The following is a 19,020-nucleotide window of genomic DNA, read 5'->3' on the forward strand; positions in this document are numbered from 1 at the left end:
CCCAAAACACGGCGAGAGGTGACGGGATTCCTCATTCCCAAGAAGTTCTGACTGGTGGAGCTTCAGGAAAATGATCCCCTGCGAGTCAGACCCTGCTGAGGGACTCCGTGTGTGTTCCCGGGTGCTTCTCGTGGCAAGGCTGACACCTAGTGATGGGACAGAGCCGTTTAACCCATACAGAAATATAGAAAAATATAGATATATAAATATAGAGACACTCGTGTGTGTGCAGAGTCACCGGTAACGGGTGACAGGACATGCACAGCCCTAGGAAAGAAGGAGGGGAGAAGACAGAGCTCAGTTATGGAAGTCAGAGATGAACTGGAAAGCCAGACTTAACTTCCAGCCTGTCTCTCTAAACCCTCTCTCTCACTCTCCCCAAACTCCCAGGGCTGCCAGCCCTAAATCCTCTCCCTGAGTGCCCATTTAGCACCTTGTTATGCCGAGCACCTGCAGGAGTTGCTCCAGCTCAGCCTCCTGACCTGTTTGTAGGGTCAGGTTTGACCCTTTAACCCCTCCCTGTGACCTGTTTGTAGGGTGGGAACAGGAGGTTTGACCCTTTAACGCCTCCCTGTGACCTGTTTGTAGGGTCAGGTTTATCCAGGAGATTTGGCCCTTTAACCCCTCTCTTTGACCTGTTTGTAGGGTCGGAACAGGAGGTTTGACCCTCTAAGCCCTCACTGCCCCAAGGCTGTGTCTGAAGGAGACCAAACGTGGTCCAGGCACAGGGTGGGGCTGTTGGGGTGTCCTGTGTGGGGCCAGGAGCTGGACTGGATGATCCTGATGATGCCCAGGTTGGGGTTTGATCCCTGTCCGGGCCGATCCCTTTAGAGTTGGACAGATGGTCCCTGGAGGTCCCTCCCAGCTCAGCAGATCCCACCGTTCTGGGATTATCAAGAGCACCCTGCAACCAGCACCTCCCACCTGGGTACCTCAGGGTGCTCCCACGAACTGTACAATGAGATATTTTATTAGGTAAAGCCCCTGTTAATACATATTGTGTCGCAATTCTGCAAGATCCCAAATTCCCAAGGCACTCCTGGAAACACGGGGAACCCTCTGTGAACCAGAAAACACCAAATTCTCATCCAGACTGCACCATGAGAAACCTTGAATGACCATTACACCACTATCCACTGGAAATGGCATAAATTAAATTATTTCTATAAAAAAAACCACAAAAAAAAAAAAAAAAAACAAAAAGAAAACAAAAAAAACAAACATAAAAAAACCAAACAAACAAAAAAAACCAAACAACCACAAAAAAACCCAAAATAAAACAAAAAAACACCCAAAACAAACAAAAAATCAAAACCACAAAAAAACAAACAAAAATTAAAAAACTCCCCGCTGTGCTTTACGGCAGTGTGGCATAGTTTTGCAGCAGTGCTGCCTTGCGGTTTACGACAGCGAGACGCTTCGTTTTGCGGCAGCACCTCTCCTTCGCTTCACGACAGCGTGGCGTCGCGCTTTGCGGCGGTGTGGCGGGGTTTCACGACGGTTGGCCCCGCCGCTTTGCGGCGGCGCGGCGGCCATGGCGGCGCGGTTCAGCGGCGTCCTGCAGCTCACCGACCTCGACGATTTCATCGGCCCCTCGCAGGTGGGGCCGGGCTGAGCGGCCGGGGGCTGCCGGGGGGCTGCCGGGGCCGGGGGATGTCAGGCACTGCCCCGGCACCCGCGGGGAGGGGGCAAACACGGCCCTCAGGGGGTTGGGGCGGTGGTGGGGATGCGACAGTTACCTCCTGTCCTGTCACTGCACAGGGACCTGCCCTCCCCTCTCAGACACCGCCTGCTGCTGTGGGAGATGGGAAAAGGGGGGGAAATGGACATTCTTCGCTGTCCCTCCCAGCCCCAGCGCAGGGAACAACGAGGGCAGTGCGAGCCGCTGGGGACAGGCAGGAATCTGGGATCAGCCAAGTGATCCCCACCCCGCTCCGTGGGGTGGTCGTTTGGGCCCTTCCCAGTAAAATCTGAAGCCTGAAGAAGGTTCCTGTCACACGAGTCACCCGCACAGATGCTGTGCCAGCGGGACGAGCAGCGAGGAGGTGCAGCTCGGCTGCTTCGAGGAGCTCCAGGCGCTGGAAAAGTGCAAAATATTGACCCTGGAGTGCAAAATGTTGACCCTGGAGTGCAAAATATTCATCCTGGAGTGCAAAATACTCATCCCGGAGTATGCAAAATATTAACCCTGGATGTATTTGCTGACAAGCACCGCGGGAAGACCACCCTGAAATGAGATCAGTGGGACGGGGAATAACAAACCCTGCTCGCTCTCCCTGAAGTTCTTGGGTTTCCAAGGGAATCCTTCACGATTTGCCTTTCAGGGAGGGATCGCTGTAGAACCCAGGAGTTCTCTGAACCCTGCAGGAAGTGTAGGGAATGCGGGAGAGGTGGCTGAGTTTGGGGGCCCCGGAGGCAGAGCAGGGTGTGCAAGGCAGAGGAGCCGGGGCTGGAGCAGCAGGACGAGGAGTCGGGCGGTGCCTGAACAATAAAAACGGCACAAAATGCAAAATAAAAAAAAAAAAAAAAAAAAGGGACTACTCCACCCTGGAACAGCACAGGGAACGGGAATTGGCCCAGGGAGCTCCTCAGGGGCCCTTTGCCATGGAATTAAACTTCCCTGGCAGCAGGACGCGTGTGCACGGACCACTCCTCCCCAGCGCAGGAGGAGAGGATGGGCTGAGGCTGGGGAGGAGGATCTGGCCACGGTCTGCTCTGTCAAAGCCCTAAAGCAGAGCTGAGATCCTTCAGAGAGAGCAGCAAAGGCATCCCCTGCTTTTGGAATGATGCTGGAAAGGTGTTCTTTCTGTGCAAAAGGGGTAAGGAGCCTTTCCTTGGATGTTTTCTTACAGCACCATTATAAGGGAGAGGAGTCGGATCCGTCCAGAACTGATCATTCCACTTCTGTGAACCCAACCTCTCGGGTGCTCATCTCCTCACTTGGGGGCTTTGTTGCTCTTTCAGGAATGTATCAAACCTGTCAAGGTGGAAAAACAGGCTGGAAAAGCAGCAGCAAAGATCAGGATTGAGGCAGATGGGAGCTACTTCCAGATCGATCAGGTAGGTGGGAATTTGATCATTATTGTGTAAAACACCCAGAAAAATGAGTGTATTTTAACTATTCGAACAGTTAATGCCTCAAAGAGAACCAAGATGATAGAAAAGTGTTGCTGCTGCTGGAAGCATTCTTGTACTTTTTTTTCCCAAAGTCTGACTTTTTAATTTCTAAGCAGTAATTTCAATTTTGTGTCAGTTTTATGCTCTGAAACATTGACATTAATCAGTGATGATTTTCATTTTATCAATTATCAATTTATTAGATTTTAATTTGTGAGCATTTTAATTTAGAAATTAACTTATAAGCAGTGATTTTATAAGCAGTAATTGCAATTTTGTGTCAGTTTTATGCTCTAAAACACTGACATTAATCAGTGATTTTCAGTGTTAGAGCAGTAAAGCTGAGAAGTTTATTTTGCCATCAGTCCTTAAGGATCAGCAATTCCAGATTATTTGGGACAATGCCTTTTTGTGCTCACTCCTAATGAGATTCAATTGGATATTTTTAGTAAATCTTGCTCTGTTTTTTTTTGATAATATTTCAAATAATTTCTCAAATGTCCTACTGAATTCATAAGTCTCCTTCCAAAATTCCCATTGAGTTTTGCAGAACAGTTTCCCTGTTTTCACAGAAAATTTTGGCATTACTTAGTTAACCAAGCTGGGAATTCATCTGGGAACGATACTTTTAATTTTAGGCAGATAGTGACCCTTTGACCTAAAGAAAGGAGGATACAGCACATCCAGAGGGGTCTGGTTTCTTATTTTATAGTTTTAATAGCACCTAACTGCTCTGCCTGTTCCTGACTTTATCCAGGAGTGATAATTAGAGGAGACTCTCAGGGGAAAACCAACTTATTCAGGTCAGATATCATGAAAACTGTTTCCTTCCAGTGACAAGCCACACACTGCCTGGGATTAATCTTTCCATCTCTGTGCCAGACAATCCTATTAAAACCAGCAAATTCAGGTGTCTTCCACCCCATCTGACTGAAAACAAACCTCCTTCCTCTAATGATGAACCAAGAGCATGAAAAGAGCAACATCTTTGGTCCTGTTTGTGGTGAAGGTGGCAAAGCAGCTCCTGAGCCCTGGGTGAGCCCAGAGCTGAGTGTGCCCTCTTTCCTTGCAGGATGGGGGAGCACAGAAGCTGGAAAAGGCCAAAATCACCCTGAATGACTGCCTGGCCTGCAGTGGCTGCATCACTTCGGCAGAGAGTGTCCTCATCACCCAGCAGAGCCACGAGGAGCTCTGCAAAGTGCTGGCTGGCAACAAGGTGGGCCACAGGTTGTTGCATCTGCACAAACCACACAGCAAAACAGAGTTTCAGAGCCCTGAAGGTGTTTTTAGTGCACCCTCGTGGGTTGTTCTCATTTTTTGAAAAGTTTTCAAGGGCTCTGTGTGAGTTACTGACTGAAGAGTTAATGTGTGAGGTACCTTCTGATGCTCCAGTGCTGGAATTGTGCCTGTGCCATGTTGTCTGACAGTGGTTCTGTTTGGTTTTATCCAAGGCTGCTGCTCCCAATGAACAGAAATTGGTGGTGGTCTCTGTTTCCCCTCAATCCAGAGCTTCCCTGGCTGCAAAGTGTAAAATGGGTGTTCTGGAAACAGCCAAGAAGCTGACAACGTTCCTGAAGAGTTTAGGCAAGTGTGGGATTGTTGTGTTATCCCAGAGGGGCTGTGGGGTTGGTGTGAAACAGGACTGTTTGAGAGCACAGAGTTGAGGGGATTTAAACCCCAAACTGTCCCCAACTTCAGTCACAGAATAAAATTGGGGGGACTTTTTATAGAGGCAGATAGTGCCAGGACAAGGGGGAATGGATTTAAACTGCCAGAGGGCAGGGTTAGATGGGATATGGGGAAGAAATTGTTCCCTGTGAGGGTGGGGAGGCCCTGGCACAGGTTGCCCAGAGAAGCTGTGGCTGCCCCATCCCTGGAAGTGTCCAAGGCCAGGTTGGAGCAACCTGGGCTAGTGGAAGGTGTCCCTGCCCATGGCAGGGGGTGGATTAACTGACCTCTGAGGTCCCTTCTGACCCAAACCATTCCATGATTCTATGAAACATGTTAAGGAGCATTTACAGGAACTTTCCATTTTAGATTTACAGCTCTCCTGTCACTTTTGCTCCTCTTCTTTGCTGGTGTGTTGGGGAAAAAGGCTCCCTCTCAACTGCAGGGGTTGGTGCCTGTAAATAAGTTAGAATCTGGCTTAACTAGAGGCTTTCTGCTGCAGTTTGCTGCATCTCTGCTGTGGATTTTAACACAGATGCTGTCCTGCCTAGGTGTGCACTATGTTTTTGACACAACTTTCTCCAGAAACTTCAGCCTGTTGGAGAGTCAGCGGGAGTTCGTGAGGCGCTTCCGCCGGCAAAGTGAGGACAGGAAGGCTCTGCCAATGCTGGCCTCTGCCTGCCCAGGTATGCAGGGAGTTAGAACTGGAACTGAGAATCCCAAAGCTGGGCAGAAAGGTTTAAATGGCTGCATTTACCTGGGGGGTTGCTCTCTTCAGCACAAAGAGAGCTCGGTGTTAACAGCAGGGCTGATCCAGCTGCCCAAGGATCTCAGAGAATCCTTTGCTTTCTGTGCTGGAGTGAGGCTCAGAGTGGTTATTAATGAGTGCTAAGCCTGAGGCTGGGGGGAGGACGGGCAAGGTAAAGGCCTGCTTGTTGTTTTTAAGTTTAATTTGCTAATTCCATTCTCTCCAGGTTGGATCTGCTACGCAGAGAAAACCCACGGCAGCTTCATCATCCCCTACATCAGCACCACCAAGTCTCCCCAGCAGGTCATGGGCTCCTTGGTCAAGGGCTATTTTGCAGAACAGCAGGTAAAGGTCTAAAAATGCTATTCCTGATGGAAAACCGACTAAATTGAACACTTTAGGCTGATTTTTTTTTCCTCTTTTGCTACATGTTATCCATGTTTAAAGGTAAAAATCACCCTGCAGAAGGTTACAAAGCCAGAGTCTTCCTCACTTCTGTTTTATCTAATGAGAAGTTCCTGACTAGGGCACAACACTAAGCACGTGCTGCAGGGGCTAATTAAAACCTCTGGGTGTTATTTGGGAAGGCTGGAGAAACTTCTTTATCGGTGTCTTTCTGCTCCCATCTTGTCTGGGTCTGGTTTTTCGTGCTGGGGAGTAACTTCACATCAGCTCCCCTCAGCCAAGGCCTCAGTCAGTGCTTACGTGCAGATCATGCCTTGTCTAAAAACAACTCCCTCATTCCCAACTTGATGTTCTGTTGCAGCTGGGCTTAGTTCTGTCCTCAGTCTCTAACCTCTGGAATCCTTCCAAGAGTGAGTTTGATGTTCACAGCCTGGAGTTATGCAAATAGCCCAGATTTGTCCTGTAAGGAACTTAAGCACCACTTCTGGCTCTGTGATTAATTGTCCTCTAACGAGCAGTGGTTTAACACTTGCATTAAGGAGGTGCTGACATTGCATATTTGTTACAAAAATTGGCAGCTACTGAGAATATTTGGCACAAGGGACTCAAACAATGGCCCGGAGTCAATGACTTGTTTCCTTGGCCTGTGTTTAGTTCTTGGATGATCCTGAGGTTTTTGTCTGACTCCAGATCATGTTCCAGCTGCTGATCAGGGGCTGAGTTTTAGGAGCATGGAGGAAACATATTCCCTAAGTACTTCATCAGGGATTCACCTCTCTGCCTGACTTGGGATCATCTGCACTGGGATGGGGGGAAGCTTCCAGTGCCTGAAGGGAGCTGACAGGAAAGATGGACCCAGACTATTTACAAGGGCCTGGAGGGACACGACACAGGGTGTGGCTTCCCACTGCCAGAGGGCAGGGTTAGATGGGGTATTGGAGAGAAATCCTTCCCTGGGAGGGTGGGGAGGCCCTGGCACAGGTTGCCCAGAGAAGCTGTGGCTGCCCCTGGATCTCTGGAAGTGTCCAAGGCCAGGTTGGACGGGGCTTGGAGCAACCTGGGCTAGTGGAAGGTGTCCCTGCCCAGGGCAGGGGGTGGGACTGGATGGGCTTTAAGGTCCCTTCCAACCCAAACCTTTCCAGGATTCCATGAAACCTGTAAAGGACCAAACTGCTGACACTTGCTACAAACTGAAATTGGCTTCTAGGAGAGAAATAATGTATATATAAATAAATTTATATAAGTATTCAGTAAGAATGGGGGTTATTTCCAGGGGCATGGTGGCATTAATTTCACCATTCCCATTTGTACCTGGAAAACACCTCCCTCAGGACAGGTGGGATTTTGGCTGATCCACTGCCCAGCTTTGTCTTTCTTGCAGCACCTCACCCCTGACCAGATTTACCACGTCACAGTGATGCCCTGTTATGACAAAAAGCTCGAGGCCTCCAGGCCAGACTTTTTCAACCAGCAGTACCAGACCAGGGATGTGGACTGTGTGATCACCACAGGTAAGAGCCACAGGGAGTCAACTCATTCTGGAAGCCCCAGAGCCAAGGGTTTCCTAGTTTTACTGGCCCTTTGTCTCTGATAGAGGCTGTAGGGGATGAATATTGATGTATATTTACACTTTAATAGTGCAAATCATGCCCTGCTAAAAATGTAGGTGCAGCCTTTGGTACTGGTCTGTTTGTTTTCCTTTATCCCCAAAATAAGAACTATTTCTGGCTGGTTCTGTTTTAGGAGAAGTGCTAAAGCTGTTGGAACAAGAAGGAGTATCTCTCTCAGATGTAGATCCTGCTCCCTTGGATACCATGTAAGAACAAAATCTCATCCCAGTCCTGTTCTCTATCATCCAGTGCTGACAGAGTTCTTCTCTGGATTTCCCTTTCCACCACTGTTCTACACAGTGTGTGTGGGTTTGCTTTGTTTCCTTGTGTCACTTGAACCAGCACAATTGGGAGTTAAAATAATGTACAGAATAGGATGAATTCCCACTGGAATCACTCCAGCTCCTGTTACTCACAGGTTGCTGGTGCAATCACACAAAAACCTCCCTACAAGCCTTGAAAAGGGAAAGAATCTGGCTCAGTGTCAGTGAAACAAAGCTGGTACTGCCCTTTGTTCCTAATTGTCAGAGCTGCTGTGAGGATCCCAGAATTAAAGCATAAAGAAGAAATATTTAGGGCCCCACAGCTCATTTCTAGAAGCCCATTTGTAAAGAAAAATGAGATATAAAACACGTGCAAACCAGATGAGAATGAAGTTGTTTCAACTGAAGAGTCACATCTGGTTGAGTGACAACTGCCCAGACCTGGGTGACTGTCAAACCCTGAGCTGCCATCAGGGTGGATCTGACTGAGCACAGACCCCCAGCTGCCTTTTCTCCAGGGTAAAAGAAATGTCTCCACAGCTCTTTGCACATTAATGAACAGAGAATGACAGGTGCAGCAGCTTTCAGAATTATAGGAAGTGTTAAGTGTAGAATCACAGAATCCTGGAATGGTTTGGGTTGGAAGGGACCTTGAAGCTCATCTCATTCCAACCCCTGCCATGGGCAGAGACACCTTCCGCTAGCCCAGGTTGCTCCAAGCCCTGTCCAACCTGGCCTTGGACACTTGCAGGGATGGGGCAGCCACAGCTTCTCTGGGCAACCTGTGCCAGGGCCTCAAGACCCCCATAGGGAAGGATTTCTCCCCAATATCCCATCTAACCCCTCTGGCAGTGGGAAGCCATTCCCCCTTGTCCTGTCACTCCAATTCCTGATGAGGGTCCCTCCCCACCTTCCTTGTAGCCCCTTCAGACACTGGAGTCCCAAAAGCACAACTTCAGACATTGCCCATGTCAACACACCCTCGTCTTCCACCTGCTTTTTGTTACACCACGAGCAGAAAACCGAGGGGAAAAAACGATCCTCAAGGGTCTGCCTTCCCTTGGGGAATGACCATCTGGAAGTGTCAGTTATAACAGGGAACTGAACATCTAATTACCTGATAAAGATCTCTGGGCAGCTGCTCAGGAGAACATTGTGAGCACCAGGCCTCGTGCTGGGGATGAGCAAGTGCCTCCACAGCCTCCCAGGGCTCCCACGTCCTCGGGGATTGTCTGGCTCCAAACAGCACGTATTCCTTGGGAACTGGAGCCTGCCCACGAGCAGCCCAAGGCCTGTTGTTCTGCTTTATCCCCCAGCACGTGCAAAAGCCCATTAAGGTTATTACATTTGGCAGCAGGGATGGGCTGAAGTGCCAGAAATCCCAGGAGTTTTGCTGGGATAACCGTTTGCTCCGGGCCAGCACCGGAGCTTCCTGGCAGCTCCGACTGGGGAGAGGAGCTGTACGTGAGGGCAGACACACAGGGGGTGGGATGGGGCTCAGTTCCTGTAAACAACAGCAAATTAAAAATAGTTCCTGCAGCCTCAGCTGGGGCTTCAGCAGCTCTTCCACAGCGAAGATTTTATCTGCCAGAGGCAACAGCTTCCATTGGACTTGAAACTTTGGCCCCGGTTCAAGTGTTTTCCCCTCCGCAGCTGTCAGTGGGAGAATCCAAGTGTCAGTGCCTGAGCAGGGGTGCAGAGAGAGCCCTCAGCTCCTTCTCCTCTCCTAACAAAAGCTATTGTTGTGGCTTCCATGTGTGGAGCTGTTCCCCAGGAACACTGCCACGATTCTGCAGAGCCGGTGGAGTTCTGGCCTGGCAGGGAGATGGGATTGGGTGTGCAGAGCTGGAGTTACAGGGCTGGTGGTAACAGAGTTGTCCAACACAAAAAACATGGTGAACTTGAACCAGGATCCTGCTGAAACAGCCGTGGAGGGAGCAAAAGTCCTGGCACTGCTGGAACCCTGGGATGGTTTGGGTTGGAAGGACCTTAAAGCTCATCCAGTGCCACCCCCTGCCATGGGCAGGGACACCTTCCACTGGCCCAGGTTGCTCCAAGCCCTGTCCAACCTGGCCTTGGACACTTCAGGGATGGGGCAGCATGTGACATTATTCCCAGTGAGCAGCACAGGGTCCAACCTGGTGGTCTCTGGGGCTATAATTTGGTTCCCAGAGAAAGGGAAAAGCTGGAGCTCAAAGGGAGCTGTTTTGTGGCTTCTTCTGCTGTTCCTCAGTCCCCTGGCCCTCTGTGTTCATGTTGGCTGTTTGTTTGACCAAAGATCCCCCCCTAAAGGTGCCACTCTCTCCCTCCCCCAGGCTCAGCAGTGCAGCAGAGGAGCTCAGCACCCACCCTGGAGGGGGCTCGGGGGGATACCTGGAGCACATTTACAGGCACGCAGCCAAGGAGCTCTTTGGGATTCAAGTGGATGCCATAGAGTACAAACCTCTAAAGTAAGAAGCTGGAAATCCTGCTTGTTTTTTGGAATTCTCTCCATGCTGTTATCTTGCTGATGGGCTGAGATTTTCTTTGCAATGTTCAACATTTTTACTTCCAGGCTTGAGAGTTGACTCCTCACTCCCCCAGTTGCTGAGCAATAAATCAACCACTCTGGGCTGCCTTTCCCCTGGAGATTTCCAGCCCCTTCTCCACCCACACACTTTAGTTTGGCCTGGTGGATTTTCCCAGTGTCAAGTTGCAGGCAATTTTTAGAATAATTTGGAAGGCAGAGCTCCCATGGACCTGGGCTTCCTCACCTTTGGTCACACCAATAAAGTAGATTTGTCACTAATTATTGATCACAGAAAAAAACCTTGTGTGAGGGTTTTAGGGCTCTGTTTAAACTATAAACAAGTCACATGAGTTTGGGCATTGAGGCTCATTCACCTGAGATTCCTTCTACCTTCCCAGCTATAACTTAATGTATCATTTGTAATTAATTATATCCCCGATGAGCAACATTTATGTTTAGGATTCCCTGGTCCAGGAAGCAGAAGAAATACGTGATAAAAACCAAATTACTTACTTTTTTTATCAGGAACAAGTATTCCCACTAACCTTTGGAGTCTGGAATCCTTCAATCTTGGTTTGCTCCCTGGTTTTGTGGCCCATTGCAAGTTAAAAATTCCCTCAGTGGCTTCAGGTCTGTCACAGTGAAAGGTTCCATTTGCTGAGCTTTTAAGGATTTATTCAGCACAGGTGTCCTTCAGCAAACTCTACTCAGGTGGCAGCTCCTCAGACAAGCCTGGAGAAGGATCTGGAAGTAGTTCCTTCATATTTTGTTTGGATGGCAAAGAACTAGGACAGCTCTCAAGATTCACAGAGAACTTGGGTTTAGCTCAGGGCCCTTTGAAGTTTAAAATAGAAGTTCATTTGGGTAAGACATTTCCTCTGCTCCTGTTCCTCAGAAACAAGGACTTCCAGGAGGTGACTCTGCAGAGGGATGGAGAAGTCCTGCTCCAGTTTGCTCTGGCTTATGGATTTCGGAACATCCAGAACCTGGTGCAGAAGCTGAAACGGGGGAAGTCTCCGTATCACTACGTGGAGGTCATGGCCTGTCCCTCAGGTGGGGCTGCACTGCTGCAAATCCAGAGCTGGGAGATGCTCTGTGAAATTAAGCTTAAATACAAGGCAATAGGTGATTTCACATCCTGAGTGTCGTGGCAAAGCCGTGACCTCTGGAGGTGTGACAGTCCCGTCATCACAGTCTCAGAGCTGGCTGTGGGTTTTCCTGCCTCTAAGCCAGTAATGCCTCAGGATTTAAGTAACTGCTGTTAAATTCCATCACACAAAATCTGCATAATTAGTGCTTTTAAGGAGGGTTTCCTGATTTTCTGAGCTCTTTGTTATCTGAGGGGATTTTTTCCCTAAAATTGCACAAAACTGGCCATTACACTTTTAGAAAACGTTGCGGGTGGGGAAAGTCTCTTCCTACATATTTTATTCCATTTTCCACTTAGTTTCCTTTCCCTCCCTCCTGGCTGTCTTGGAATCAGCCAGCAGGGACCAGGGGCAGCTTCATCCCAGCCTGGGGTGATGCTGAGGGGCCACTTTTGGCACTTGGAAGCCGCTGCTCCCTCCCGAGGGTCTGCACAGCTCCAGCGCCTGACACTGCTCTGGGCAACCTCTCACTGCAGAGCTCAGCTCCCAGCACCCCAGAACACATCCCAGGCACGTTTCCCTTGCCTTCAGCTGTGGCTCCAAGCCTGGATTCACCTGGAGTGTGCTCTGACCCTCTTCTGGAGGCAGGAGATAAGGGCTGGAGCTCCTGGCACGTTCCCAGCTGGCCACGGGCACAGCCAGGATCTCCCTGCCCTGTGGCCCTGCTGCTGGGAGATAACTGGGAGTAAACCTCCATTCTGAGGGTGTTTTCAGTTCTGTGAGTGTTTGCAGGTGCAGAGTAAATTAACTGTAGTTTTTCATTGTGTTTTTCCTGCTGAAGCTCAAGTTCCTTCTCCACTTGGTTTTCCCCGTTGTTGCCGCAGGTTGTTTGAACGGAGGAGGGCAAATCAAGCTGGAGGGGGGATCCAAGGACGAGCTGCAGCACGTGGAGAGGTTGTATGAGTCTCCAAAGGCTGAGATTCCAGAGGAGAACCAGGCTGTGGCTGAGCTGTACGAGCACTGGCTGGGAGGCAGGGACTCGGAGAAGGCTGTGGGAACGCTGCACACGGAATATCACCCCGTGGAGAAAGCAAACACGAGCTTCAACATCAAGTGGTGAACACTGACAAGCCCAGAGACACATCCTCAGTGCCTTTTTAACCCAGCTCTATTTATGATTCTCAAAGGACAGCTGAAGTTCTATGGAATTCCTGCCCCTGGAAAGGAGAAGATGGGAATGGTCGTAGAGCCCGGCACTAATAATTCCTTCAGCTTAATAACTGTTGAAGTGATGTAAATAAAAACCAAACACTAACTTAAAACACGTGTTTAAAGAAGCAGAAATGCATCCCAGCCTCTGCACAGTCTCTATGGGCTGAATCTGCCCTCCCTTTGCCACCCTATTCCTACCAGAAGTGATGAATTTAAGGTGCCAAGGGATCTGGCTCAGGGCAGGATTTGGCCTCTCTGGGATCAGTTTATCCACTTTTATGGCTGCCTCTGCTGGAACATCCTCATTGAATTAGAAATGGTCTAATTAGGCCTTGGGGTTCTCCATTTCACTGCCCCTGGGGGCAGCTGCAGGTTCTGTGCCCTCAGGAGGGTTCCAGCAGCCTGGGAGCAGCTCTGGGGCTGCTTTGGTTCCTGCTGGAATGGGTCTGGAATGAGTGTTGAAGAAAAACCTTGGGATTTCCTTTAATTATAATAATTATCTGTACTGTGGGCAATTGCATCTCTGTATCCAGCCCAGGCTGACCTGTGTCCATACCTGGGCACAGAATTCCAGAATCTTTAAGGTTGGAAAAGCCCTCCCAGCCTCCCTGTGCCCCATCCCCACCTTGTCCCCCAGCCCAGAGCACTGAGTGCCACATCCAGTCCTTCCTTGGACACCTCCAGGGGTGGGGATTCCAAACCTCCCTGGGTCCAAACCCTTTCCATGAGGAAACTCCTCCCAAAATCAGCACTGACCCTCCCTCAGTCACAGACCTTGACCTTGGGGCTGGCAGGAACCAAAGCTGCCACACCTTCACCTGCCTGTGTCTCCTCAGAGCCTCCTCTGCTGCTTGTTCAAAGCAAACCAACAGCATAAATTACATTTTTAGTGGTTTTAATTAAAAGCTTTACATTTTTCAGGTGTTGATCAGTCAGTGAGTTCACAGTGTTGTAAGGCAAGAATCTCCCACTGCCTCCCCCTCCCCACCCTCCTGACGAGCAAGTTGGTGGTTTCAGGGGTTCAAAACACCCAGGGTTTGGCTAATCCATAAAATTCCATGGCCAGGGAGAGGTGCCAGTGCTCCCACAGAGCCAGCCTGGAGTGCTGGGAGTGCAGAGGAAACTGTGTCTGCTGAGCACATGCACGTCAGCCCAGAAATGCACAATAAATTAAGCTCAATTAGCTGTAAATTAAGTAATCAGGGCTCTACACTTCGTCTCCTCTCCAGTTCCCGGGTTGCCAACCCACAGATCACAAAAGTCACCCAGAACACCCCCCAGATTCCTGTTCCTGGGTGTTCCAGGGGGCTGTTCCAGGTGGCTGTTCCTGCCATGGCACCAAGAGCAGCTGGAATTTCTCCCAGCCCTTGAGCTCAGGGACAGCTCAGAGACCCTCCCCGAGCACACACCGGTGCATCCCTGCTCCCAGGACAAACCAAATTCCCGAGGAACACCCGGGTACATCCACAACTCCACCATTCCCCTGGAACTGAGGAACTCTGAGGCAGCAGAACCGAGGCAGCTCGAGCAGATTAATCCTTCCCCTCCCACGAGGGACAGTAAATCTAAACTATTAATAAAAGGCAAAAAAGAAAACCTCAGCCTAGTTTGCAGCCACAACCCAAACTCCAGTTCACAGTCCACACATGAAAGACCCTGAAATCAACTCCATTCCAGCGCTGGGAGCTGCCATCAAACCCCAATTTTCTCCACAGAAATTGCTTTACTAGTCCAATGGGCCTCCCCCCAGCTGCAAATAAAACTGCACATTTCTCAGACCTTAAAAAAAAGCTCAAATACAGCCCTGATGTTGCACAAAGGGGAGGCTGAGGAGGCCTGAGGGCTGTCCCCTGGCCCCTGGTGTGAAGGCAAGGCAATGGCCGTGTGGTTGCAGCCGAGTGTTTTCCAGTTTTTATCTTGGATGAAAAAAGCAATGGATGTGTGGCAGCCTAAAACATGTCACACCTTGGAAAGCATCTCACAAAGCCTGTGGGTTGGGGCATTCCTGGGCTCCTCTGAGCACACCCCACGTGGGCTGAGGGGTTCCAATGGATCCCGAAGGCAGCCCTACACAGTGTTATCCACTAGAAAAATAGGGAAAAACGGGAAAAACCCACCAAAACCCCGCTGTGCTGTGGGTGTCTGTCGGTGCAGGGTGGAGTTGGGTGGGTACCACGGACACCAGTGACACCAGTCACTTCCCAGCTCCCCTTGGGTCTCCAAGTGTCCAGTGCCTCATCCCTGCCCATCCCGGGCCTGGGAGGGGCCCAGGGGCTCTGGAGCCACGTGGCTGCTCCAGACAATCCCCTGGGAATGGGGTGCAGCCCCCAGGCCTGGCAGGAGGGCAGGCAGGACAGCCTGACAGCCTGGTGGGTTGCAGCACCACAGTCCCTGAGCATCCCCCCCTTTTCCATGCTTTTCCTTAGCTCCCTTCCATGGGAATGGGGCTGTGGGACGGGCGGCAGCTCCCACACCAATCCCAGCACTGGGAGAGTGGGATCTCCCGTCTCCAAAAACATCTCCAGGCCCTCTGCCAGCAGCAGCCCCAGCGCAGCAGGGGGGTCACCACAGCCTGGGCTCTCCCAAGGCACCCACGTGCTCCTGCTCCCCTGGGATTATCCCGGGAGCCGGACACGGAGCCGGAGGGAGAGCAGAGCAGAGCAGAGCAGAGCAGAGCAGAGCAGAGCGGCCTCGGACAAGCAGGTTAAGGACAAACACCAGTTCCCAAGTGGGAGTGAGTCTGGGCTGGGCACAGCCAGGAGGGACCCCTGGCATGGCAGGGAGGTCACTGCTTCTCCAGGAAGGGGCTGAAGAGCCCCCAGTCAAAGGCCAGCATGGCCGGGGGGTTGGGCCTCTCCTTGGGCTTCTTGAAGTTGTCCCTCTCGGTGCGGAGCGTCCTCAGCACCTCCACAGGGTCTGTCTGACCCGTGAACCTCTGCACAGGCTCCTCCCTGCGGGGAGAGCAGCTCTGCTGTGCCACGGGGGGCAGGATGGGACCCCTGCCCTCCCCACACACCGCCACGGACACCACGGAGTCCCATCCTGGTGCTGGGGAGTCCCATCCTGGTGCTGGGGAGTCCCACCCTAGTGCTGGGCACTGCTGGGGCACAGGGGCCTTGTGCTGGGCAGTGTGGGACCCCATGGCCGGGCACCCTCCCCTCCCTCAGGGCTTGGGATTCCCACCGGTCAGTGAAGCTACTGGGAGAGGGGACGTTGCTGGAGGGAATAGGGGAGTGGATTTTGGGGGCCCTTCACCCCCCCAGGCGCTGGCACTGCTTACATGACCCTCAGGAAGGGGTTGTAGAGAAACTCCTCCTGCAGCGTCGAGGGCACCGTGGGCAGGTCCTCGTCATCCCGCTGCTGCCGAGGGACCAGAGACATCCAGGATCCCGCTGGCATCCAACACCCCCGGGCCCCACCCCGGGGGGCACAGTCACTTACCTTGGCCCAGGCGAGTTTCTCCTTCACCATTTCATTCTCTGGCTCCACTTTCAGGGCGAATTTGAGGTTCCGGACGGTGCATTCGTGGCCGCAGAACACCTTCTGTGGATGCAGCGGGAAGGACCCAGCATCAAACCTGCTCCAAGGGCTGGATCCAACCCATCCCCGCCACGGGACAGGCTGTGCCAGCCTCCAGCCCCCTCCTGACTGCAGGTCCCTCCCAGGGGTGGGTGCTGTGGGACTCACCGTGTCCTTGGGCAGAGCCCCCAGGATCTGGGTGAGGTTCGTGTACATCTGCTCCGCCGTCCCCTCGAAGAACTGCCCACAGCCTCCCACAAACAGGGTGTCACCTGCGGGAAAGGGCTCTGGGCACGGAGGGGCCCCCGGCCCCGTGCCCAGGGGTGGGTGCCAGGGGTGCCCCCACGCTGTGGATTCACCCCAGGAGCGCCGGGTGTGGGGGGACAGGAGCACACGGGGAGCGTGTCCCGTGTCCCCAGGACAGGAATGTGGGCAGGGTGGGATACCTGAGAAGAGGGCGGGAGCATCCGGGGAATCGTCCTCCCACATGAAGTAGCACATGTGGCCCGAGGTGTGGCAGGGGGTGAAGAGGCACCTCACCCGGATGGCCCCGAACTGTGGGGAGAGAGGGTCAGGATCCCACTGAGGGGACAAACAGACCCCCCCACACCCCTTGGCATCACCCACCCGGGCTCAGAGAGCTGACAGTGGTGGTCTGGATAAGTCCTGGGTGGCACATGCCTGGACCATGGCATTGAGCAGCAGGGCCCCAGGAAAGCGTTGGATCCTCCAGCACAACCCCAAATGGGCTGAGAACGGGGAGGAGATTTCCCTCCCATCCCAGCCTCAAATCCGTGGTGCCACATCTGCGACGGCCCCAGGGCACGGGGAGCTGAGCACAGCCCAGCAGCACCAACCCAGCCCAAAGCACGGTGCCACCCCACAGGGGACCACAGTGATATCCCACAGGGGGTCCTGCCATCGCCCCTCTCCACCCCCCATCACACCGTGCCAGCCCCAGCCGCCCCACAGGCAGGACCCACGTGTGGGGTCTGAGCCCCAGATGGTCCCGTGGCCACACACCGTGAGCTCCTGTCCGTGTGTCACCGTGTCCGTGAGGGCCCCGATGCGCTGGTCAGCCCCGAACACCCTCAGCCCCGGGCACAGCCGCGCCAGCTCCTCGTTGCCCCTGGCGTGGTCCCTGTGCCAGCAGAGGAGGGAATGGGCACTCGGGAAAGGGAACGGGAAAGGCCACGGCCACCCCAACCCGGGCGCACTTACCAGTGGTGGTGGGTGGTGAGGATGGCCCTGAGCACCACGTCCTCCTTCCTGATGATCTCCAGCAGCTGAAAGGGACATGAGAGGGCAGGGGAGGTGACCCACCCACGCCTGGGACAGCCACTGTAGGACCTGTCCCGTGTGGCACCACTCCGTGGGCGAGGGACCCACTGACCAGGGCACAGGAATCACCCAAAACCACCAGGGGCTGAGGGTGGGATGAAGGCTCGACCCAGAGCGGGGCAGGGGGATTGGGAACACGCTGCTTCCATGGGAGCGGTGGCATTTTATGGCCAGCGACACCACAGAGGAGCCGTGCGGGGAAATGGTGGCCTCGCAACCCACCCCGGCCGGGCGAGCGGCCACGTGGGGCTGCCAAGGCCGGCCCCGCTGCCAGCAGGCTCCTAATGCCAACTTAACATTCAGGGCCAGGAACGAGCCCTCCGGCAGCTCCCGATTACGCTCCTCGGAGAGGAAGGAAACGTCCGAGTCAGCACCAAACGCTTAAAACCCGCGACAGCCTTTGCACGATGCGCAACAGCCCGGGCGGGGGCACAGGGGGTCACGGGGACCCCGGGCACTGCCCTCCCCGCAGCTCCCGGGACGCGGGACCGGGCACGGGAGAACCGCTCCGAAGGTTTATTTATTCCGGCTGCGGGGTCCGCAAGGCTCCAGCTCCGGCACGGTCAAGGCAACACAGAATCCCCCCCGCAGCCCGGGGGTGGGTGGGAGAGGGGTCCAGCACCCCCCGCATTCCCCCAGGGATGAAGGGGGCCGGTGCCGCCGGTGGGATGCCCGTGGATACACCCCGCTGTCCCACCGGCACATCCCCCGCGTGGGACCCGCAGCCCACCCGGGGGGTAAGGGGGGGGTGTCCGAGCGCCTCTCACCCTTTTGGGAACCGCGGCGTCCACGGCGACGGCGTCGCGGGTGCTCTCCTCGATCACCAGGTACATGTAGTTGTCCTCCAGCACCGAGATCACCTTCACCTTCATGGTCCCGCACCGGCCGCGGCAGCAAAGCGGGGAGGGGGGGGAGTGGACACGCAGCGAAAGGGGGGTGCGGGACCCCCGCCCGGTCCCCGCGGACCCCCCCGAGCCCCCGCGGGACGCGGCGGTACCTGCGGGCGGGGCGGGCGGCGCGTCCCGCCCCCGCCGGTGCGGTGCGGGGCGGATCACGCAGCGTGGGGCGGGGAGAGCCCGCACGGCCCTTCCACGCACACACCGCACACACACACAGACACACGCGGGCGATGCGGGTCCCGCAGCGCCGCGCCGGGAAAGGAGGGGGAAAAGGGAATTTCCCGCGGTGCCCCCCCCCCCCCCCCGCGCATCACCCTGGGGTCCCACGGACCGTCCTGGCACCCAGCGGGTCCCAGCAGGCTGAGGGTCCGGCCGGGAGGGAGGAGGCAGGGTGGGGACACGCGGGGTCCCCCCCAGCCCAGCAGCGTCGCTCCCACTGCAAACAGGGGACAAGGACAGGGGTGGGGGGCTCCCTGAGGTGCCCAGCAGGTGATGGAAGCACGGGGGCTGGGACATGGTGAGAGTGGTCCTGGTCACCGGTTCGGGGGGGCTGGGAGGGGCTGGTGCCCCATCAAGGCAGAGCTCCGGGGTCAGGAGCCCACCGAGCCCAGAAAGCACGGAAGGCACAGGAAGGGCAGGGG

At 53.8% G+C, this 19,020-nt stretch overlaps 2 protein-coding genes across 4 annotated transcripts; one reads left to right on the plus strand and one right to left on the minus strand.

Annotated features, from left to right (window-relative positions):
- Window positions 1-1,469: 1,469 nt before the first annotated feature.
- CIAO3 (cytosolic iron-sulfur assembly component 3) lies at window positions 1,470-12,730 on the plus strand. 2 transcript variants are annotated; one of them, XM_027684134.1, is made up of 11 exons: window positions 1,470-1,600; window positions 2,965-3,060; window positions 4,190-4,333; window positions 4,569-4,701; window positions 5,337-5,471; window positions 5,760-5,878; window positions 7,320-7,449; window positions 7,682-7,754; window positions 10,127-10,261; window positions 11,216-11,373; window positions 12,293-12,730. In XM_027684134.1, exons 1-11 carry the CDS (start codon window positions 1,535-1,537, stop codon window positions 12,526-12,528), a joined length of 1,425 nt encoding a protein of 474 aa, XP_027539935.1. In that variant the 5' UTR covers window positions 1,470-1,534; the 3' UTR covers window positions 12,529-12,730. The 2 variants fall into 2 exon arrangements, with proteins under 2 accessions (XP_027539935.1, XP_027539936.1); XM_027684135.1 differs by lacking the exon at window positions 1,470-1,600 and adding an exon at window positions 2,680-2,819.
- A 768-nt stretch (window positions 12,731-13,498) lies between these two features.
- Window positions 13,499-18,474, minus strand: LOC113968005 (hydroxyacylglutathione hydrolase-like protein). 2 transcript variants are annotated; one of them, XM_027684142.1, is made up of 8 exons: window positions 18,248-18,474; window positions 17,361-17,425; window positions 17,163-17,280; window positions 16,586-16,694; window positions 16,308-16,411; window positions 16,062-16,163; window positions 15,901-15,977; window positions 13,499-15,571 (listed from the first exon to the last, which is right to left on the minus strand). In XM_027684142.1, the coding sequence occupies exons 1-8, from the start codon at window positions 18,350-18,352 to the stop codon at window positions 15,406-15,408; spliced, it is 846 nt and encodes a 281-aa protein (XP_027539943.1). In that variant the 5' UTR covers window positions 18,353-18,474; the 3' UTR covers window positions 13,499-15,405. The 2 variants fall into 2 exon arrangements, with proteins under 2 accessions (XP_027539943.1, XP_027539942.1); XM_027684141.1 differs by having other exon boundaries at window positions 15,901-15,980; window positions 18,248-18,471.
- Window positions 18,475-19,020: the final 546 nt, after the last annotated feature.

The sequence above is a fragment of the Neopelma chrysocephalum genome, unplaced genomic scaffold, assembly GCF_003984885.1.
Source record: "Neopelma chrysocephalum unplaced genomic scaffold, ASM398488v2 Primary Assembly neopelma1_65b, whole genome shotgun sequence".
Lineage (NCBI taxonomy): Eukaryota > Metazoa > Chordata > Aves > Passeriformes > Pipridae > Neopelma > Neopelma chrysocephalum.

Excerpts from the sequence above, each read along its gene's own strand:
- LOC113968005 (XM_027684141.1), bottom strand. The coding sequence starts at position 18,352 with ATGAAGGTGAAGGTGATCTCGGTGCTGGAGGACAACTACATGTACCTG. Across the intron at positions 17,426-18,247 it reads ACGCCGCGGTTCCCAAAAGG|CTGCTGGAGATCATCAGGAA; the intron begins GTGAGAGGCGCT and ends TGTCCCTTTCAG. Across the intron at positions 16,164-16,307 it reads GGGCTCTGCCCAAGGACACG|AAGGTGTTCTGCGGCCACGA; the intron begins GTGAGTCCCACA and ends CTGCATCCACAG.
- CIAO3 (XM_027684134.1), top strand. The coding sequence starts at position 1,535 with ATGGCGGCGCGGTTCAGCGGCGTCCTGCAGCTCACCGACCTCGACGAT. Across the intron at positions 4,334-4,568 it reads AAGTGCTGGCTGGCAACAAG|GCTGCTGCTCCCAATGAACA; the intron begins GTGGGCCACAGG and ends GTTTTATCCAAG. Across the intron at positions 7,450-7,681 it reads GGACTGTGTGATCACCACAG|GAGAAGTGCTAAAGCTGTTG; the intron begins GTAAGAGCCACA and ends GTTCTGTTTTAG.